General features: G+C 44.8%; 2 protein-coding genes across 2 annotated transcripts in view; both read left to right on the top strand.

Annotated features, from left to right (window-relative positions):
• The window catches only part of LOC116510235 (teneurin-4-like), a 142,833-nt gene extending 125,186 nt beyond the window's left edge, over positions 1-17,647 (top strand). Inside the window, exons 4-5 of the mRNA XM_032219704.1 lie at positions 12,270-12,519; positions 17,563-17,647. Of these exons, the coding sequence (XP_032075595.1) occupies positions 12,270-12,519; positions 17,563-17,647 (335 nt within the window). The remainder of the gene's footprint in view (positions 1-12,269; positions 12,520-17,562) is intronic.
• LOC116510234 (teneurin-4-like) overlaps positions 12,283-22,310 on the top strand; it is a 92,541-nt gene continuing 82,513 nt past the window's right edge. The window contains exon 1 of the mRNA XM_032219703.1: positions 12,283-12,519. The gene's annotated coding sequence lies outside the window, so the exon portion shown is untranslated. The remainder of the gene's footprint in view (positions 12,520-22,310) is intronic.

Here is a 22,310-nt window from a genome sequence, read left to right as displayed (position 1 = left end):
CATCAACAAAAACAAACACATAACTTAAAAACAACATAGGAACAATAAGTACCATCGTATATCATACAGCAGTTCCGAATCGGTTTCTTTGCAGTTAGTGTTTTCCCTACTATACATTTCTATCTTTCATTCATAATCTCCTTGTTTGTTATCCATTTTTATCTACAATTCTTTATTTATTTAAACTTAGCTACTTATGACCAAATATTATTTACCTATATTATGCTATATATTTTTACTGTCATTTGTTCTCTTACATACAGATTATAGATACACATTCACATAATTATTCTTTTTCTTTGCCATTCTTATATTATTATTATTATCCCAGTTGGAAGGTTATAAGGTATAGATTAGAATGCTTTGTTTACCATCCTTCGCACCTGCTAAGACACCACCTTGTTTTCTCTTTCTTTTCTCCCTCCCTTCCTTCTCTACTTCCTTCCTTCCTCGTCTCCATCCCCTTCTTCCTTCCCTTACCTCTTCCCTACTCCTACCCTTTTTCTTCTCCTTCCTACCTTCTCTCCTTCTCTTTCTTTCTCTTCCTCCCTCCTCTTCTTCTTTTTCTCTCCCCTTTACCCACCTTCCCTTACCTCATTCTTCTTCCCTTACCTCTCCACCACACTTCTTCTTCTTCTCCTACTTTCTCTCCTTCTCTTCCTCTCTCTTCTACCCTCCACTCCTTTCCTTTCCCCTCCTCTCTTATCTCACCTGAATCCAGGTTTAAACGGGCCCCCAAGATTCGCTCCAGCCTCTCATCTTCCCCCACCACTGGTTGATTTCAAAAGTCTTACAATTTGTTCCAGGGATTGTTGGATTCTCTCTCTCTCTCTCTTTGACCCATGCGACTCAAGGGACAGGTTTCCAATCCAGTTTGACAACGTACTTCATCTCCCGAAGAGATTTAGGCTGTCTTGGGGGTTTAAAGTAAAGGAGGGGGAAACCTGCCATAAAATTGATTTAGACGCTGTTAGGAGCAAAGCAGCAAAGCAGCTTGCCTTGAAAATCCAAGCTCTCCTCAATGCCAATCTTTATTTATCTATTCTTTCTTTCTTTTTTTTATGACGGTGTTTCCTTGGGTCCTTTTGAAATGAAATGTTTAAATGCGTTCGTCTCCTTTCTGCTGACCGAACTGCATGTATTGCATTAGAAGTAATAAAGTCACCTCCTCTTCGGTAATTCTTTCTGCTCTTTAATTTATAAAGCTTGCAGTGAGGAGTCCTGGAGCTTCGTTTCTTCGTTTCTGTCTCCAAAGAGGGAAGGGTTGAAATGCAGTCCTTGAGTTACAGAAAAAACGTACACTACCTTGATATGCTTTGCTCTAAAATCCCACCGATTTGTTTTATATTATGCCAAGGGCTATGCAACAGTTTGAGATCTCAGTGGGAGGGTTTGTGTGGCGGGGGGAAGGTGGATATTATTCTGACCAAGGCTTCCCGAGAGCATGAAGCAAATTGCTGGTCTCAACAAAAAACCGTTTTATTAATTGACTGAATTCTGCTCCTTCACATCCAGCAAAGTCTTTCCAGGGAGGATTTACAATAGCAATAGCAATAGCAGTTAGACTTATATACCGCTTCATAGGGCTTTCAGCTCTCTCTAAGCGGTTTACAAAGTCAGCATGTTGCCCCCAACAACAATCCGGGTCCTCATTTTACCCACCTCGAAAGGATGGAAGGCTGAGTCAACCCTGAGCGGTGAGATTTGAACAGCCGAACTGCAGAATTGCAGTCAGCTGAAGTAGCCTGCATGCTGCATTTAACCACTGCGCCACCTCGGCTCTACAGTCACAGACCTTCTCTGGCTTGGAGAGCGGCCAGGCCGATCTCTGCAAAACGTCGCAGGGAGTCTCGGAGAGTCACGAACCAATGAAGCAAACTAATTGTGGGCGTGGCCTAGTTGGCCTTCTGTACCTCCGGGGGGGGGGGGCATTTTTCACCCTTCCAGAGTAGAGGTGGGTTCCTACCGGTTTGGACCGGTTCGACTGAGTAGGTAGTAACTCGGCTGCCCACGCATCCGAACCGGTTCTAGAGCACCGCCATCTTGTTTTTTACCTACTGCGCATGCGTGCCTGAAGCACGTCCCTGAGCACACTGGCAGTAAAAGAATCCAGAACCCACCCCTGGTCCAGAGTCTTTCCTCGAGTCTCTGGGAGGGCGAAAACTGCTTCCCCCGAGCTCCGGAAGCCCCCCAAAAACCAGAAACAGGCCCGTTTTTGGATTTCTGTAACCTTTGGTAGGCCCGTTTTTTGCTCTTGCTGAGCCTCCGCACGCTCCCTGCACTTAGCTGGCATGATGAACATGCCGCATAGAGACTCCTGGAAGGGGAGGGCCAGGGTGGGAGGGGAGGGGCAGGGTAGGAAGGGCGTGGCCAGCCAGGGGTAGCATTTGGGGGTTCACCGAACTGGGCAGAATCCTAGCTAGAGAATCGTCCGAACGCGCGCGAACCTCCAGCAGCCCTCTTGTCCCTTGTTTAGCAACGGGAATTTGGGGCTCAGAAGTTGTGGTCATAAGTCAAGGGCTACCTATTAATCTTTAAAAGCCTGTCCCCCCCCCCAAGTCTCCCAACATGATGTCCTGAGGGCGTTACTTGTTCCAAAAAATGTTTGATTTGGTCGATTTTCTTCAAGCGTCCGCTTTCTTAGAATCCCGCAAAATGGCTTGTTGCCTTTTTAAGCCTCCTTCTCCGCAGCTTAGCTTTGTCTTGTTGCTCGGTCGATAGACATCTCTGGGTTTATATCCTAAGAAACCCTGCAGCCTGCAGATAATAGATACATAAATATGATACTTGGGCTCCCTTTGGAAAGAGTCTTTCGAAACATGAAATTAATTGAATTCATTAGCCTAATTTCTAAATTTTTAAAGGCTCATTTTTAATTAAGGAATTAAGTTCCTGATAGGCACAGGAATTACGTTCCTGATGTACACTGTATTGCCAAAAGTATTCGCTCACCCATCCAAATAACCAGAATCAGGTCTTCCAATCACTTCCATGGCGACAGGTGTATAAAATCAGGCGTGACCCGACAAAAGGGCCAATGACAAAACCGCGCCCGACTAAACTGTGTCGCTGATGTCATCAACGCAGTGACAGCAGCCAGCGCGGAGAAAGAAGGGCGCTTTAAATAGCGCGTCGAAAGAAAGCCAATTTAACTTAAGGTAAGGGTTAGGTTTAGGATTAGCTTTAGGGTTAGGTTTAGGGTTACGGTTAGGTTTAGGGTTAGGTTAAGGGTTAGGGTTAGGGTTAGGTTAAGGGTTAGGTTTAGGGTTAGGATTAGGTTTAGGGTTAGGTTAAGGGTTAGGGTTAGGATTAGGTTTAGGGTTAGGGTTAGGTTAAGGGTTAGGGTTAGGGTTAGGTTAAGGGTTAGGGTTAGGATTAGGTTTAGGGTTAGGTTAAGGGTTAGGTTAAGGGTTAGGATTAGGTTTAGGGTTAGGTTTAGGGTTAGGTTTAGGGTTAGGTTAAGGGTTAGGGTTAGGATTAGGTTAAGGGTTAGGTTTAGGGGTTAAGTTTTGGTTTAGGGTTTACAGCGTGCTTCTTTCTCCGCGCTGTTGTCGCCCTGTTGATGACGTCAGCGACGCGGTTTAGTCGGGCGCGGTTTTGTCGTTCGCCCTTTTGTCGGTGAACCAAAATCAGGTACCTAGGCATGCAGACTGTTTTGACAAACATTGGTGAAAGGATGGGTCGCTCTCAGGAGCTCAGTGAATCCCAGCGTGGAACTGTGATAGGATGCCACCTGTGCAACAAATCCAGTTGTGAAATTTCCTCGCTCCTAAATATCCCACAGTCAACTGTCAGCTGTATTATAAGAACGTGGAAGTGTTTGGGAACGACAGCAACTCAGCCACGAAGTGGTAGGCCACGTAAACTCGTCCAACATCAGTGCGTGAATTCACAAATGCACTTCTGGAAGAATGGTCAAAAATCCCCATCAACACACTCCTGAACCTTGTGGACAGCCTTCCCCGAAGAGTTGAAGCTGTTATAGCTGCAAAGGGTGGACCGACGTCTTATTGAACCCTTTGGATTAGGAATGGGATGTCATTTGCAGTACGTTCATATGCGAGTAAAGGCAGGGGAGCGAATACTTTTGGCAACATAGCGTATATATCTGCGGGCATGCAAAAGCCCTTTGTTGTTTAATCCTGCTTTGGGATGTGTAGAAGAATGAATCTCTTTGCATCAGACTGATGGGCAACGGCAAATGATGGTTATGTGCAGAAGAAGCTAAGCTGAGTTCGCTTTAATTCTAGTTAGGGTTTGGAGGGAAAGGCTGTGGGGTTATCCCCAAGAAGAAGAGATCAAATTATTATCCAAAGAAAGACAAGATGTTGTTGGAAGGAATGTCCGTCTAGGTTCAATTCCAAGCGGGAAGAAAGACACTGGAAACATGGAGGTGGCTTAGAAAGATGGTTTAATGGTGGACAGGACCACATGGTTTGAGATCCTTGGCAAAAGAAAGGGAAGAGATGCTGACAGTGCCCTGGTTTTATACCCTCTCTGGGCTTTTGAATTTGAGCTTGCATTCTGATTGGTTGTCAGACTCCCATGGAGCCATGCAGGGATAAATTTGTAAGTTGGTTGTTTTTTTTTAGTCCCAAGCTTGGTTGACTCTTGCTGGGTGATGATATAATGAAACTTTGCTTTGGGCAATTCCTCCGGTGGCTCTGCCTAAAGGAAGTAGATCTTTGTTATGTAGACTAAACTGGCCCAGGCCTTAATGGCCCATTGACAAAGGGGCAACTCTGTAGGCTGTCCTGAGTCCCAAGCTTGGTTGACTCCTGCTGGATGATGATGCAATGAAGGAGTTCTGGGCAATTCCTCTTGTGTCTCTGCCTGAAAGAGGTAAATCTTTGTTATGTAGCATAGGAAAGCTTCCGGAGCCTGGGAAGGGCAAAAATGCCCCCCCACCCGCCATGGTGCAGGAGGCCGAGTAGACCACACCCACTTTGGCCACACCCACCCAGCAACCAGGCAGAGAAATGGTTGCTAAATTTTTCAAATCCCACCTAGAGGTGCTGCAACAGTGTGAAAAACGGTTGTGAGTGACTTTTTCCCCAATGCGGTTGTGTCTTTGAACAGTCGCTAAACAAAATGTTTTTTTAAATATTTTTTTTATTTTATCAATTTCATATATACATTCACAATTATATGATCTCATAACTGTTATTAATAATATGTATTTATAACAATTTTTCCCTACAGTTGACAATATACTTGAAGATTGCTTTCTTAACATCCCATAGATCCATCTTATCTTACAACGGTCCTACTTCTTCTTCCCTCCCTCCCTCTTTCCTTCCCTCGTTTCTTCTCTCCTACTCTCCTTCCTTCCTTCCCTCCCTCCTTCCCTCCCTCCTTCCCTCCTTCCTTCCCTCCTTCCTTCCTTCCTTCCTTCCCTCCTTTCTTCTCTCCTTCTCTCCTTCCTTTCCCCCTTCCTTTCCCCCTTCCTTTCCTCCTTCCTTCCCCCCTTCCTTCTCTCCTACATTCCCTCCTTCCTTCCCTCCTTTCTTCTCTCCTTCTCTCCTTCCTTCCCTCCTTCCTTCCATCCCTCCTTCCCCTTCCCTCCTTCTCTCCTTCCCTCCTTCCTTCCTTCCTTCCTTCCCTCCTTTCTTTTCTCCTTCTCTCCTTCCTTTCCCCCTTCCTTCCCTCCTTCCTTCCCTCCTTCCTTCCCTCCTTGCTTCCCTCCCTCCTAAACAAAATGTTTGTAACTCACGGTCTACAACCATTTCTTCTGTCCTGTCTACGTGTCCTTTCCAGATAACGTAGAAAAATCCTTACGTAGCCCATGGATGGAGCCGTGGTTTTGTCCTGTCACTTAACGACAATGTGGCCAGAATCGAAAAGCCAACATTCTTCTCCTTTGCAAATAAAGCAGAATTGTCCTCGAAGGGTTAAAGAATTCCACCAGTGCAAAAAAGAAAAGAAAAAAAAGTATCCACTCGCTGTGCAAACATGGCTTATCCAAGTTGTTGAGTGATGGAAAGTTTGCAACGGGGGGGTGGTGATGTGGAGGGTTGGAATCAGTGAAGCTTTGTGCAAAAGCAAAAATCGGTGGGCCCAGAGACCAAGATATTAATTATTTTGACAGACTGGGTGTCAAAATCACAGCTGCCAGACAGAAATTGCATGTCGTTTATGCTGCAGTTTTGGTGAGAGCTTTGAACAGAAATATCTTTGTTTGGGCCTCGAAGCCAGGAACAATTTTAATTTTACGGGATAAAAAAGAAGGAACACAAAAGCCAACGAATCTGCTAAATTCTGGGTCTCAGATCTAACCCGGTTGGTCCTGATCTGTTCCTTTGCAGACTCTGATCTGGGTGGGTAAGAGGTGCCGGATCAACTTATCTCTTTTCCACATAGTCCTTGATGTGCAACCACAACTGAGCCTGAAATTTCTGTGGTTCAGTGAGGGTTGTTGTTGTTGTTTTGCCCCATTTTACGAATCATTAATTGACTCGCGCCATTTGATGAGTTAGTTCAACTGGTCCTCCAAGTGAAGCAGGTTTCCCCGTTGACTTGGCTCGTCAGAAGGTCGCCAACATGAGATCGCGTGACCCCAGGGGTGTTGGGGGGAGACACTCCAACCCGTCATAAATACGAGTCAGTGGCCAAGCGTCTTAATTTTTAGCGTGGGACCATGGCGGTGTTGCAATGATCACGTTAGAAAATGGCCGCAATCTGGGCTTTTATCCTAGATTGTATCTGTTATTTGTTATGTCACTCTAGAATTTTGAATGGGGTTGAAGGGATGCGGTGGCTCAGTGGCTAGAATGCTGATTTTGTCGATCGAAAGTTCGGCGGTTCGAATCCCTAGCGCCGCGTAACGGAGTGAGCTCCCGTGACTTGTCCCAGCTTCCGCCAACCTAGCAGTTCGAAAGCAAGTAAAAAAATGCAAGTAGAAAAATAGGAACCACCTTTGGTGGGAAGGGAACAGCGTTCCGTGCGCCTTTGGTGTTTAGTCATGCCGGCCACATGACCACGGAGACGTCTTCGGACAGCGCTGGCTCTTCGGCTTTCAAACGGAGATGAGCACCGCCCCGTAGAGTCGGGAACCAGTAGCACAGATGTGCGAGGAGAACCCTTACCTTTACCTTACTGAGGGTTTTGACTTGTTCTTGTATCTTGTCTGTGACTGTAATAAATCTAACACACAAATAGTCGCAAGTAACTTTCTTCAGTGCTGTTGTGACGTCAAAGCAGAGGTGTTATTCAGCCAGTTTGCATTGTTTCGGGCGAACCAGTAGTAGCGATCATGCCCAGGCTCGCACGCTCTCATTTCCGATGCTGGGTGAACAGAACGTGAAACCCACCTCTGCTTCGAACGATCACTAACGGAACTGTCGTAAGTCGAGGATGTATCTGTAACACCGCGATGCACGTAGCTGTGGATGAAACAGAAGGGCCAGTCTTTTTTGCTTTGAGTCATTCTATCGCGGTGGGCCTGTCTCTATTCCCTGCGGCAGCTGCGGCATCTGTGAATGGCCGCAAAAAGGGTTTTGTTACCTGCAATTTAAGATGCCACGATTGAAATTTGCAACAGGCAAAAAAAGAAAAAGAAAAATGGAAAACAAATGTCCGTCTCCATAAAAGGCCTCCACCTGCTCCCTCCGGATGTTATTAATCCTCCGGAGATGACGGTGATTGATAGGATGTCTAATAAATACAACCAGAGGTGCGGCTTAACTCCTGACCCACCAAAAAAACCCTCTGTTTCATATTTCTGCTCTGCAGATTCTCCTGCTTCCTTTTAAAAAGAAAAAAGAAAAAAAACTTATTCCCAGTTGGATGCTACAACATGGATTAAGCTTTAGCTGGGAGGGGAAATAATTTTGTAGAACTGAGTTAGCAAGGAGGAAATCCGTAGAAGGATTTTTTTAAAAACAACAACAACAACAACAACAACCAGGGACTTATAGGTAGTCCTCAACATACGACCACAATAGCAATAGCAGTTAGACTTATATACCGCTTCATAGGGCTTTCAGCCCTCTCTAAGTGGTTTACAGAGTCAGCATATTGCCCCCACAGTCTGGGTCCTCATTTCACCCACCTCGGAAGGATGGAAGGCTGAGTCAACCTTGAGCCGGTGAGATTTGAACCGCTGAACTGCAGATAACAGTCAGCTGTAGTGGCCTGCAGAACTGCACTCTAACCACTGCGCCACCTCAGCTCAATGGAGCCCAACATTTCTGGGGCTAAGCAAGACAGTTGTTAAGCGAACTTTGCCCCATTTTTGCCTTCGTTAAGATGGGGCAGAATTCGTTTAATGACGGTCTTGCTTAGCAAACAGAAAATTTGGGGCTCCTCTGTGGTTGTAAGTCGAGAACCAACTACCATATTTTTCAGAGTATAAGATGCTCCGAAATATAAGATACACCTAGCTTTTGGGGAGGAAAACAAGAAAAAAAATCTGCCTCTTCCTCTCAGCAATTTGCCTCCTTGCAGTAAACAGCAAACAGCCAGTTTTAGTTTCAACACAGCCTGATTAGCACAAGAAAAAAAAAATCTGCCTTTGTCTCCTTGCAGCAAACAGCCCGTTTCAGCTTCAGCCTGATTAGCACAAGCAGCTGATTGTCGATTAGATCAGCCTCCCAACGATCAGCTGTTTCAGGCTGCAGGGATTGCCGTAGCCTATTGCTGCCTCCTTGCTCCCCATTTTCGGACTCTGCGTCATGTTTTCAGCCTCCGCACACCTCATTTTTTGCCCATTCCCGGGCAGCTGGGGTCAGAATAGGTGGAAAGTGGGGCACGTGGAGGCTGAAAATGTGGCGCACAGAGGGCAAAAATAGGATGCGGAGGCCAAAAATGGGGCACGAGGAGGCGGCAATAGGCAATGGGGATCACGACAGCCTGAAACAGCTGATGGTCAGGAGGCCAATCCAACCAACAATCAGCTGCTTGTGCTAATCAGGCTGTGCTGAAGCTGAAACTGAAACAGGCTATTTGCTGTTTGCTGCAAGGAGGCAAATTGCTGGGAGGCAGAGGCAGATTTTTTTCCCTTTGTACTAATCAGGTCGTGGCACGACAAAACGGTGCTAGTCAAAATCGCGGTGATAAAATCGCGGCGCTAAAGCCGCGACGTCATCACCGCCGCGACAACAGCGCGGCAACAGAAGGGCGCTTTAAAACGGCGCCGCAGCAGAAAGCCGACTTCAATTAAGGTAAGGGTTAGGATTAGGTTTAGGGGTTTGTTTTAGGGTTAGGTTTAGCGTTAAGTTTAGCGTTAAGTTTAGGGTTAGGTTTAGGGTACTGAGTGCTTGGGAATGCGCGATTTTGCCCTCTATGATTATGTCATCGCGGTAGGGTCGCATTTTTCCTTAGCGCTTAGAACAGCGCGATTAGTCTTCGTGCTTATGTCTCCGCGGATAAGGGCTTCGCGGATTTGTGGTGGAACCTAATCAGGTTACACTAAAACAGAAACTGAAGGAGGCAAATTACTGGGAGGCAGAGGTGAAAAGGTGAGGTTGGCAGGTGGGGGAGGCTACATTTGGTGTATAAGACGCACCCACATTTTCACCCTCTTTTAGAGGGGGGGGGGAGTGTGTCTTATATTCCGAAAAATACGGTATTTTCTATGACTTTCTTATTTTCCTGGCTCTTGACTTTCCAGGATGAGTTTTAAAGGGATGAGGGAAGCGTTGAAGTTGCTAGACAGGTAAAGATGAGCTGTTTGGGTTCCCGCTGAGCTGTTGGAGTGATTTTTACTCCCCGCGTCTGCTGTATGATCCATCTTCCTGTCGAAGAAGAGGCAGGCAAGCGGAGAAGACCCCCTAAAGGTTGTGTGAACTTTTTCCTTCACTTCGGGGTTGAGGTAAAACGAAGAAGCGGGGGGCCAGATCGTGCCGATAAAAATAGCTTTGGCCGCGTTGAGCTAGAAGACGGCAACTCATCTGGGGTCCTGCGTATCTTGGGAAAGGAAAGTTTCAGAGAGCAGATGGGGCAATGCGTTTATTTTTTTCCCCGTAGCCCAGAAATTAAAGGGTTGTTTAAGAAGGTTCAAAGTTACAATGGCACTGAGAAAAGGTGACTTATGACCGTTTTTTAAACTTAATGACCATAAATTCGGGCACTTGGCAACTGGCATGTATTTATTCACAGTAGCTCTTTCTTTCCTTTCTTTCTTTCCTTCTTTCTTCTTTCTTTTCTTTTTTCTCTTTCGCTCTTTCTCTTTTTCTTCTCTCTCCCTCTCTCTCTCTTTCTCCCTCTCCATTTCACTCTTTTTCTCGCTTTTTCTCCCCTTTCTCTTCTCTTTCTCTCTCTCTTTCTTTCTCTTTCTTTCTCTCCCTTTCTCTCTTTCTCTTTTTTCTCTCTCCCTCTCTTTCTCTTTCTCTCCCTTTCTCTCTCTCTTTCTCCCTTTCTCTCTCTCCCTTTCTCTCTTTCTTTCTTTCTCTTTCTTTCTCTCTCTCTCTCTTCCTTTCTCTTTTTCTCTCCCTTTCTCTCTTTCTTTCTCTTTTTTCTCTTTCTCTTTCTCTCCCTTTCTCTCTCTCTTTCTCCCTTTCTCTCTCTCCCCCTTTCTCTCTCTCCCCTTCTCTCTCTCTTTCTCTTTCTCTCTTTCATTCTCTCTTTCTTTCTCTTTCTCTCTCTCTTCCTTTCTCTTTTTCTCTCCCTTTCTCTCTTTCTCTCTTTCTCTTTTTCCCCCCCTCTCTCTTTCTTTCCCTTTCTCTCTCTCTTTCTCACTTTCTCTCTCTTTCTCCCCTTTCCCTCTCTCCCTTTCTTTCTTTCTTTCTCTCTTTCTTTCTTTCTTTCTTTCTTTCTCTTCCTCTCTCTCTTTCTCTCTCTCTTCCTTTCTCTTTTTCTCTCCCTTTTCCTCTTTCTCTCTTTCTCTTTTTTCTCCCCCCCTCTCTCTTTCTCTTTCTTTCCCTTTCTCTCTCTCTTTCTCCCTTTCTCTCTCTTTCTCCCCCTTTCTCTCTCTCCCTTTCTCTCCCTCTTTCCCATGTTTATGCAGCATCTTTTGTTGACCTGCAAATTATCGATTCTTGCCTCCGGCCTTCAACAGCGCAATCTTTATTTTCGTATAGGAAATGTATGTACTTTTCATACGTGGTTTTGCTTGTGATGGAATGATAAAGGAGATATGTGTCCATTTGTGCAAGCGTGTGACGGCATCCAGCCAGGTGTGTAATAAGGAGTGCCGGAGGTTTGTCAACATGCAAAGGACTTAGGTAGGAGCTTGCCTTGTGAGATATGGGACGTCCTCGACGTAGTGACCACAACTGGTAACAGAACTTCTGTTGCTAATCAAGGCGCTACTTGAGTAAGCCGCAACCGAGTTTGCAACCTTTTAGTCATGGCTCTTAAGCGAATTACTGCAGCTGTTAAGTGAATCATACGGTCGTTAAGCGAATCCTCCTTCCGCCATTGACTTTGGTTTTCAGAAGCTGGCTGAGAGTGACACAGTTGTGTGTCCCTACAATGCAGCCGTTTGTAAATACAGGCCGGTTGCCAAGGCCCTGAATTTCCATCATGTGACGGTGAGGGTCTCATGATCGTTGTAAATGTGAGGACCAGTCGTAAGTACAGGTTACCCTCCACTTGCAACATTTAGCGACCATTGCAATTTATAACACCATCAAAAAAAAGGGACAGGATCATTTTCCACACTTAAAAACCATTGCAGCATCTCCATAGTCACCTAATCAACATTCAGAAGCCTGGCAACTTACTTGTCTTTATGACGGTCGCCGTCAGAGGTGGGATACACTTCCCTTCCCTACCGGTTCACAAATGTGAGTGTGTGCTCTCGTTTCGATTTGCACGCGCCTCATCTACGGATGAGCACTGTTTTCTGCGCATGCACGGTGCTCACACATTTCGTCGGGGCGGGTGGGCGGATCCTCCCGCAGCCGCTGCTATCAGTTCACCCGAACCGGAGAGAACCAGCTGAATCCAACCTCTGGTCGCCATGTGGATCACGCAATTCTCTTTCGCGACTTTCTGACCAGCAGTGGGGGGGGAGGAGCCAGATTCACTTAACAACCACGTTACTAACTGAACCACGGCTGCGATTAACTTAACAACTTTGGAAGAAACGTGATAAAATGGGTCAAAATGCACTTAGCTAAAAGTTTCGTCCAATTTTGGTCATCATTCGAGGTCTAACTGTACTTTTTCTCAGCAAGCTTGAACGGTCGCTAAATGAATGGTCGCATGTCGGGGACGACCTCATATTGCTGTTTAGCCGCCAATCCAGCCGTTAACGAAGGGTCACGCGAGCCGCGGGAGTTGCGATTTCGAAGCCCGCTCACGGTTTATTTTATTTCCTCCCCCAGATCATCCGAATCTTTCGAACCCCTCCCGACTCCGGACCACTCCACCTCCTCTCTCTCACGCCCACACGCTGAACCAACACCACGCCGCGTCCATCAACTCTTTAAACCGAGGGAACTACACACCACGCAGTAATCCCAGCCCTGCCCCTACGGACCACTCGCTCTCCGGAGAACATCAAGCAGGGAACCAAGAACCTACTCATGCTCAGGACAACTGGTTACTAAACAGTAACATCCCCCTGGAGACCAGGTAATGCCCATTTTGCTTCTCTCCCCCCTCCCCCCCCCTTTGGTATAAAATGTTACATTTGTTATATCTTCAGGAATATATGTTCTAACCTAGGCTTCCCCAAAAAGCACGAGGCTGAATCCTGGTCCCCATCAAACCCCTTTTATTCCACGAATGTAAATTCCTCTCCTTCACATTCAGCAAAGGCCTGGCAAACAGTCTTTCAAAGGAATATTTATAACCACAGACTTTATCTAGCTTGGAAAGCTGCCATGTAAATATTTTCCCAATGAGGTGCTGTGCAAGGAAAGACTCTGGCACAGAGTCTCTTGAGATTCACGGACAGATCTTCACACTCCTGAAACGAATCTAACAACCGAACAAATTGTTTCCTGCAAAAGCCCCCTCCCCTTTGGCTCCTCTTGTATGTCCTATGGGAGGGGCCAATGTCCGATTCTGCTGCCAGTTCCGCTGGCGGCTGGTGGGCCACAACAGTAGAATAAAAATACTTGAAAGGACAACTTCATTGTTTGGCTTCCTCCAAACCATAGAGGAGATACAGATCAATTTTATCAAAATCAGTACCGTGTTTCCCCCCCTCAAAATAAGACCAGGTCTTATATTGTTTTTTGCTCCAAAAGATGCATTAGAACTTATTTTCTAGTTCGATCTTATTTTGGGGGAAATACGGTACTAAATGCATCCATCTAGTTGATGACCTTAACTACTGTATTTTTCGGAATATAAGACGCACCTTTTTCCTTCAAAAAAGAGGCTGAAAATCAGAGTGCATCTCATACACTGAATAGAGCCGAGGTGGCGCAGTGGTTAGGGTGCAGTACTGCAGGCCACTTCAGCTGACTGTTATCTGCAGTTCAGCGGTTCTAATCTCACCGGCTCAAGGTTGGCCCAGCCTTCCATCCTTCCGAGGTGGGTGAAATGAGGACCCGGACTGTGGGGGGCGATATGCTGACTCTGTAAACCGCTTAGAGAGGGCTGAAAGCCCTATGAAGAGGTATATAAGTCTAACTGCTATTGCTATTGCTATACAGCATTTTTCTTGCTTCCCAAAACCCCGCCCCCTTCACCAAAAAGGCCATGCATTGCTTTTAGGAGGCTTTCAGAGAGCTCCTGGGGGGCTGGGGAGGGCAGAAATGAGCAAGAAAACAGGTTGTTTTGTGCTCAATTTGCCCCCCCCCCCAGCCCCCAGGAGCACCCTACAGGCCTCCTAAAGGCTATGCATGCCCCCCCCTTTTTTTGACAAAAAACAGGCCCATTTTTGGAAGGTCTGCAGAGTGCAAAAACATTTTTTTTAATTTGCCTCTTCAACATCTGGGTGCGTCTTATACTCTGGAAAATACGGTAGGTCTTATTTTGGGGGCAGGGCTTATATTACGAGCATCCTGAAAAATCATGCTAGGGTTTATTTTTCCAGTTGGGTCTTATTTTGGGGGGAAAACAGGGTAATACTATATGCGATGTAGAATTCCTTATCCATAATTTATTTATAAAATTTATTTATTTATTTATAAAAATTTATATGCCTCCCAATCCCGAAGGACATGGCCTGTTTTCACTCCTCTTAGCTCAGTGTTTCTCAACCTTGGCAACTTGAAGATATCCGGACTTCAATTCCCAGAATTCCCCAGCCAGCGAATGCTGGCTGGGGAATTCTGGGAATTGAAGTCCGGATATCTTCAAGTTGCCAAGGTTGAGAAACACTGTCTTAGCTTCTGGTCTCTGCCTGGTTAGGTTTCCTGAAGTATAGGTCTACCTTGCAGCAGTTCATTTAATGACCGTTCCAAGTTACAACGGCACTGAAAAACAGTGACTTGGGGTTTTTCACACTTGCAGACCGTTGCAGCATCCCCGTGGTCACGTGATCAAAGTTCAGGCGCTTGGTTCATACTTACGACGATTGCTGTGCCACATGTGGTCATGTGAACCCCTGTTGCGATCTCCTCCCAAGCAAAGTCAATGGGGAAGCCAGCTTCACTTAGCCACTTAATTAACTTAACGACCACAGTGGTTTCCTTGCAAGCATCCCCGTGGTCAGGGGATCAAAATTCAGACTCTTGGCATCCGACTCATACTTATGATGGTGCAGGGGGTCACGTGATTCCCTTTTGTGACTTTCTGACAAGCAAAGTTAGCGGGGATTCCCTTAACGGCCGTATTACTAACTTAAGAACTGCCATGATCCATTTAACAACTGTGTCCAGAAAGGTAACGGTAAAGGTTCCCCTCGTATGTATGTGCTAGTCGTTCCTGACTCTAGGGGGCGGTGCTCATCTCCGTTTCAAAGCCGAAGAGCCAGTGCTGTCCGAAGACGTCTCCCTGGTCATGTGGCCGGCATGACTCAACACCGAAGGCGCATGGAACGCTGTTCCCTTCCCACCAAAGGTGGTCCCTATTTTTCCACTTGTTTACGTGCTTTCGAACTGCTGGGTTGGCAGAAGCTGGGACAAGTAATGGGAACTCACTCCGTTACACGGCGCTAGGGATTCGAACCGCCAAACTGCCAACCTTTCTGATCCACAAGCTTAGCATCTTATCCACTGAGCCACCGCATCGCTCTAGAAAAATTGTTAAAATAGATCAAAATTAACTTAACCACTGACTCGCTTAGCCACAAAAATTTGGGGCTGAATTACGGTTGTAAATCAAACGCTGCCTGCAGCTTATTTCCAACCAATTTCTAGCACTGAAGAGAGAGAGGGAGGGAGAGAGAGGGAGAGGGAGAAAGAAAGGGAGAGAAAGAGAGTGGGGGAGAGAGAGAGAAAGAAAAGAAGAGAGAAATGGAGAGAAAGAGAAAGAAAGGGAGAGAAAGAAAGAGAAAGGGAGAGAGAGAGAGAAAGAGAGAGAGCGAAAGGGAGGGAAAGAGAGAGAGATAGAAAGGGTGAGAAAGAGAGAGGGGGAGAAAGAGACAGAGAAGGAGAGAAATGGAGAAAAAGAGAAAGAAAGGGAGAGAGAGAAAGAAAGAGAAAGGAAGAGAAAGAGAGAGGGGGAAAGAGAGAAAGAGAAGGAGAGAGGAAGGGAGAGAAAGAGAAAGAAAGGGAGAGAGAGAGAGAAAGGGAGAGGGAAGGAGAGGAAGGGAGAGAAAAAGAGAGAGGGAGGAGGAGGGAGAGAAAGAGAGAGAGAGAGAGAGAAAGAGAAAGAGAGAAAGGAAAAATATATCCTACTTGTCTCCCATCGCTTAAAATATCATTGATATTGGCAGGAGCTAGTAAGGCCACACTGCCCATTTAAAAATGAGCACGCGTAGAATAAATAAATTTAAAAAGGGGGCACCCAGACGCCCGATGTTCATTCGCCTAGTTTCATCCCCCAACGTGGCATCCATCCATATCCCACTTAAACTGCAATCGGTCGATATATTGAAAAGATTTACTTCCTGAGCAGGGCGGGTGGGAAGGGGATGTAATTGGAGACGACTGCACAGGAATCTTGTTAAGAAACAATAATCTGACGCTTCCTGGCTGCATTGCGCTCTTATTAAAATATTGCTCGAGCACGCCAGGCGTTCCGTACAGCGCCCGCATTAGTTAATGAGTTGCCTTTTCCATCCTGACCTGACCTTCCCTCCCTGGTGTTTCTCGGCCCCGTTGCTCTTCTCCCATCCTGATTTTGGATAATTGTACTTCCTGTTTATTACTGCCATCGGTTATGTAATCCAATGGAACGTGGATCTATCTATCTATCTATCTATCTATCTATCTATCTATCTATCTATCTATCTATCATCATTCTCTTTCATTTCTCTGTGTCTGTCTGTCTGCCTCTGTTTCTCTTATCTGTCTGTCTACCAGTATCTGTCTATCTACTGGTATCTGTCTGTCTGTCTGTCTGTCTGTCTGCCTATCTATCTATCTATCTATCATCATCATTCTCTTTCATTTCTCTGTCTGTCTGTCTCTGTTTCTCTTATCTGTCTGTCTACCAGTATCTATCTATCTATCTATCTATCTATCTATCTATCTATCTATCTATCTATCTATCTATCTATCTATCTATCCCTCCCTCCCTCCCTATCTATCTATCTATCTATCCCTCCCTCCCTCCCTTATCTATCTATCTATCTATCTATCTATCTATCTATCTATCTATCTATCCATCCATCCATCATCATTCTCTTTCATTTCTCTGTCTGTCTGTCTGTCTCTCTCTTATCTGTCTGTCTGTCTACCAGTATCTATTTATCTATCTATCTATCTATCTATCTATCTATCTATCTATCTATCTATCTATCTATCATCCATCCATCCCTCCCTCTCCCTCCCTCCCTATCTATCTATCTATCTATCTATCTATCATCATCATTCTCTTTCATTTCTCTGTCTGTCTGTCTGTCTCTGTTTCTCTTATCTGTCTGTCTGTCTACCAGTATCTATCTATCTATCTATCTATCTATCTATCTATCTATCTATCTATCTATCTATCTATCCCTCCCTCCCTCCCTCCCTCCCTCCCCCCTCCCTCCCTCCCTCCCTCCCTATCTATCTATCTATCTATCTATCTATCTATCATCATCATTCTCTTTCATTTCTCTGTCTGTCTGTCTGTCTCTGTTTCTCTTATCTGTCTGTCTGTCTACCAGTATCTATCTATCTATCTATCTATCTATCTATCTATCTATCTATCTATCTATCTATCTATCTATCAATCATCATCATCATTCTCTTTCATTTCTCTGTCTGTCTGTCTGTCTGTCTGTCTCTGTTTCTCTTATCTGTCTGTCTGTCTACCGGTATCTATCTACTGCAGTGGTTCCCAAACTTGGCAACTTTAAGACTTGTGGACTTCAACTCCGAGAATTCTCCAGCCAGCAGAACTTCCTTTCGAAATCTTCCTGCCGAAAGATTATAGTTTTCAAGAAATTTATTTTTTTTAAAACCTAGTATTTGGGAGATTACTTCTTTCTTTTGCTTTCTGCTTTTTGCAATCTCCCCCCCCCTTTCTTCCTTTCTCCTAACCTCACTTCCTCGTATTGGTTTCGTGATGGACCGTTGCATGGCGGCTGCGTCCCTCAGAATCCTATCTCGTTTGTTTTTTTTATTTTTATAGCGGGGAAGTTCCTGCCAAATTGCACAACTTCATTTTGAAAACAGCAGCCACAAACGAGATGACAAGGATTCTTAACGACGGATAAATTTTCATTGGTGTCCTCCCTGCTATGCCGCCTGGCAGAGATCATCCATCAAACATTCCAACTTTATGATTTCCATTTTTTTGCCCGTGTTCTTAGGAAGTGGGAAGGCAAACAACAGCTAGCTTTGATTTTAGCGTTTGTCAAGCTCTCTATTTCTAATTCATGCCTGTTGAATGTCTTTTTTAAAAAAAGTTTTTTTCAAATTTGTATTTATTTATTTTTACAAACATATCAATGTGTGAACAGTGTGGCACCTGGGTCTCACACATTCTAATACAAATGAAACAAGTAGAATTTATCATAGCTATTGCATTCAAATGTAATTTTTCTAATGATCAGGCATTAGAATATATTTCTAATTATAATGCATATTTATATTAAGTTGCAGTCTGTCATCATTCAATTATTCCATGTTTTCTCTTGTTATTGCTCTTGTTTTGTTATATAGCAATAGCAATAGCAGTTAGACTTATATACCGCTTCATAGGGCTTTCAGCCCTCTCTAAGCGGTTTACAGAGTCAGCATATCGCCCCCAACAATCCGGGTCCTCATTTTACCCACCTCAGAAGGATGGAAGGCTGAGTCAACCTTGAGCCGGTGAGATTTGAACCGCTGAACTGCAGATAACAGTCAGCTGAAGTGGCCTGCAGTACTGCACCCTAACCGCTGCGCCACCTCGGCTCTTATAGGAAACTCTATAAACGTGTATACACTAATATTCCACTTTTCTCTTATTTCTATCTGTTTTCTAACTTTTAATCATGTCACCCTTTATTAAAAGACGTTTTCTTTTTTATTTTATAAAAAAAATATTTTATTTTTGTTACTTTTGTGAAGAGAGTGTTGTCCGGATTCCCACTTTAACGTTTCCACAAACACCATTCTACATCATTTCCAATTTTAGTTGCATTACTTTTCTTCTTCTTATATTTTCCAATTTCTGATTTTTAACATATATAAGCAATATCAACTTTTTTTTCTTTTCTTTAGAGATAAATCAAGTTAGCATTTCTTTTCCATCTATTTTCTATTAGCAACATACATCTTCAAATTCAATTTTTTATATGATCAGCATTTAACGTAATTACTTTACACATTTAGAAGTATTAGTGTAGCTTACACACATCCTAATTAAAGCATACTATTCTACTGATCTCCTATTCCTAACTTTTCTTTTCTCTTTTTCTTTTTTTAATGTGTAAAAGATGTTTTCTTTCTATCCTACCTAATTTCTAGTCATGTCATCTACCTAAAAAAAAGAAGAAAGAGAAAAAGAAAAGCAAAACAGAACAACAAAAAAGAGAAATCATCTATCCATTTTCTGTTGCCCGCTTCAATACTTTAGTTGCTATGCTTTTTTAAAAAACTTGCCTACAAAATTCCTCTCTTGGATCTTTATCTTTTTCAGGCTCTATTTCTTAGCTGTTCAATCTAGGTATTTTTCCCACTTCTATCATTGCCTGTGGAATGTCTGTCGAGGTTCTCAGCCCTATAAGTCATATGTCAGTGTTCCAAGTATCATCTAGAATTAAATCAGAGTCCAAGGCAAAACGATCCTTAAAGTTCCAATTTAATAAGGCAGACATCTTAGGCACACCTGTGATAATCCCAATTCTGGAAATGACATCAGAATTCCACCCAGTTAAAAGTTCATGATCTTGTCCCCACACCCACAATCCATCACATGGTCCAATCTTCTTCTTCCACGCTGGCATCCACACCAGGGGTGGGTTTCAGGCGGTTCGCGGCGGTCCCTGCGAACCGATTGGTCGGCAAACCCGGAAGTAAGTAACTTCCGGGAACGCCGAAGGATCCACCCGCCTGCCCGCGTTTCTTACCCGGTTTTGACGAGTTCTGCGCTTCCACGCATGCGCAGAACGCATACAGCGCCTGCACGATCCTCCAGGAGCAGCTGGAGCATCGCACAGGCGCTAGTACGCATGCGTGCACTGCACGCGTACACGAGGACGCCGCCAGCCCCGTTCCAACTGAACCGGTTGGAACGGGGCGAGAAACCCACCCCTGATCCACACCCAGCTGCTTCTGGTCAGGTGTAAAAGTGCAGAGACAAAAGATTACCTTGGCTTCTAATAAAGAATGAAAACAATACATTCCACAATCCTACTCCTTTCTATTCCCCCCTCCCATCAACTATACTAAAGAAACAGCATAATGAAATAAGAGAAAGTGTGTCAGGCCAAAATTCTAAAAGGAATATAAATGCAGGCCTGACATCATAGTTATCCCAAAGGTTTTTGTTTTTTTTTTCCAAAAGGCATCTGGACTTTCTTGGTTTTTCCTCGAAGACGTTTCGCTTCTCATCCTTCGAGAAGCTTCTTCAGTTCTTCAGAAAAGATGTCGCGAAGTGAGGTGTTCGTTAAGCGAGTTTTACGACTTTCCTCGCCACAGTTCCCCGAAGCTGGGACGTTAGTCATCCCGTTGCTAAGTGAATCTGGCCTCCCCATAGACTTTGCTTGTCAGAAGGTCGCCAAAAGGAATCACGTGACCCTGGGACCCCCGTAATCGTCATAAATGTGAGCCGGTGGCCAAGCATCCAAATTTTGATGGCATGACCATGGGGATGCTGCAATGGCCGGATTGAAAAACGGCCGTAGCTCACATTTTTCAGTGCCCTTGTAACTTTGAATAGTCACTAAATGAAATGTTGTAAGACGAGGACTGCCCCGTAATGGGAAAAGAAAAGGAAAGAGAAAAAAAAGAGCCACCATCGAAGGCTTAACGGGAAAATAAAATAAAAATAAGGAATAAGACGGCATTCTCCAACCTTGGTGGCTTTCTTGACGATTTGCTGGCACTGACAACATTACCGGGTTGGGTAATAAAACGTCTAAAAGCAAACAGCCAAGTTCAGACAGCAGCAAGGGCCCAACAGCCAGGGTTTCAATAAACCCAGTTAGACTATTTTGACACGAACCATTCCACTCACTTCTCTAGGCATCAACTTGCTTCGTTATCTGGATACATTATGTCTCTTTGGCTCCAGATTGTTCTGACCGAGGCTTCCCGAGAGCATGGAGCAAACTCCTTGTTGTCCCGACAAAAAACCCTTTTTATTAATTGACTGTGAATTCTGCTCCTTCACATCCAGCAAAGTCTTTCGAGGGAGGATTTACGGTCACAGACCTTATCTGGTTAGGAGAGCTGCCAGGCCGAGATCTGCAAAACCTGGCAAGGAGTCTTGGAGAGTCACGAATTAATTAAGCGGACTCATTGTCTCCTGCAAACTCCACTCCCCTTTCGCTCCTCTTTGATTTCCTCTGGGAGTGGCCATTCACCGTCCATCTGTGGCCTTACTCCCAAGTCGACCCCTGTTCTTTAGCTGTTCCCTTCGTCTCGCAACTCTGCTCATGCTCACACTGGGAACAGGCTCCAGCTGTTCTTCTGCCTCACTGATGTCTGACTCTGAAGGTAGCTGATAACTGGCATACGACTCTGGCCCACTCTCTGCTTCCAACGCAGAGCCCTCATCAGAGCCTTCCCCAGACTCCAGGACTGACCCATCTTCCTCCCCAACCTCCTCACTGTCCGAATCTGCCGCCAGCTTTGCTGGCCACTGGTGGGCCACAACACAGACAACATTAATTGTTTGTGTTGTCTCTTGGGCTGTTGTGTAAACTCAGTGTGCAAATTTCAACTCTTCCTTTTTGTTGAATTATGAGTTCCTGTAATAGAGGGTAAGTACATTGGAAGATTGTCTTGGGTTTTAACAATTCAGGTTGCAACCGAAATTTAAAAGCTGCACAAAGAGAATGAAAGTTGGGACTGAATTGAAGATTGTTGAAAGTACCATTCCTTTGATGTTTTTTGATTGGCATATTCTGTGTTTTTGCTAGCGTGTCCGTAGTTACGATGCCCATTAAAAAAATCCAAGTCTAATGCTTCTAGATTCCTAATAGCTTTGGCATCAAAGCTATTAAATCTGGAGGCACTTATAAACTAATAGTATAGTAAAAGTAAAGGTTCCCCTTGCACATATCTGCTAGTCGTTCCCGACTCTAGGGGGCAGTGCTCATCTCCGTTTCAAAGCCGAACAGCCAGCACTGTCCGAAGACGTCTCCGTGGTCATGTGGCCGGCATGACTAAATCCTAAAGGCGCACAAAATGCTGTTACTTTCCCACCAAAGGTGGTTCCTATTTTTCCACTTGCATTTTTTTACCTGCTTTCGAACTGCTAGATTGGCAGAAGCTGGGACAAGTCACGGGAGCTCACTCCGTTATGCGGTGGCTCAGGGGCTAAGACGCTGAGCTTTTCGATCAGAAAGGTCGGCGGTTCGAAAAATAATAGTATAGTCTAGCCTTTATTGTCATTGTACATCACGTATACAACAAAATTGGTTTTAGCGTCACTGGTGCGATCCATGACAAAAAAAAATACAAACAACATAAATAGTATAAAGAATAATCCCTTTGCAAGTAATTAGAGGGGGGAGCTTTGATCATAATCTCAATCCAGCCTTGCAACTGTATGAAAATTTCAGATTAACCTTGTTTTGTATCACCGGGAATCTTACTCTCTGTGTGATTATCACCTTTCCTTGAGGTAGCCCCAAGATCATCAATCTGTGTTTAGAAATACAGGTAGTCCTCGACTTACGACCGCAATCGAGCCCAACGTTTCAGTCGCTAAGCGAGACAGTTTTT

This window comes from Thamnophis elegans, chromosome 6 (assembly GCF_009769535.1).
Source record: "Thamnophis elegans isolate rThaEle1 chromosome 6, rThaEle1.pri, whole genome shotgun sequence".
In the NCBI taxonomy this organism is placed as follows: domain Eukaryota; kingdom Metazoa; phylum Chordata; class Lepidosauria; order Squamata; family Colubridae; genus Thamnophis; species Thamnophis elegans.
The sequence above is the reverse complement of the archived record's forward strand: the minus strand, read 5'-3'. Positions and strand labels throughout refer to the sequence as shown.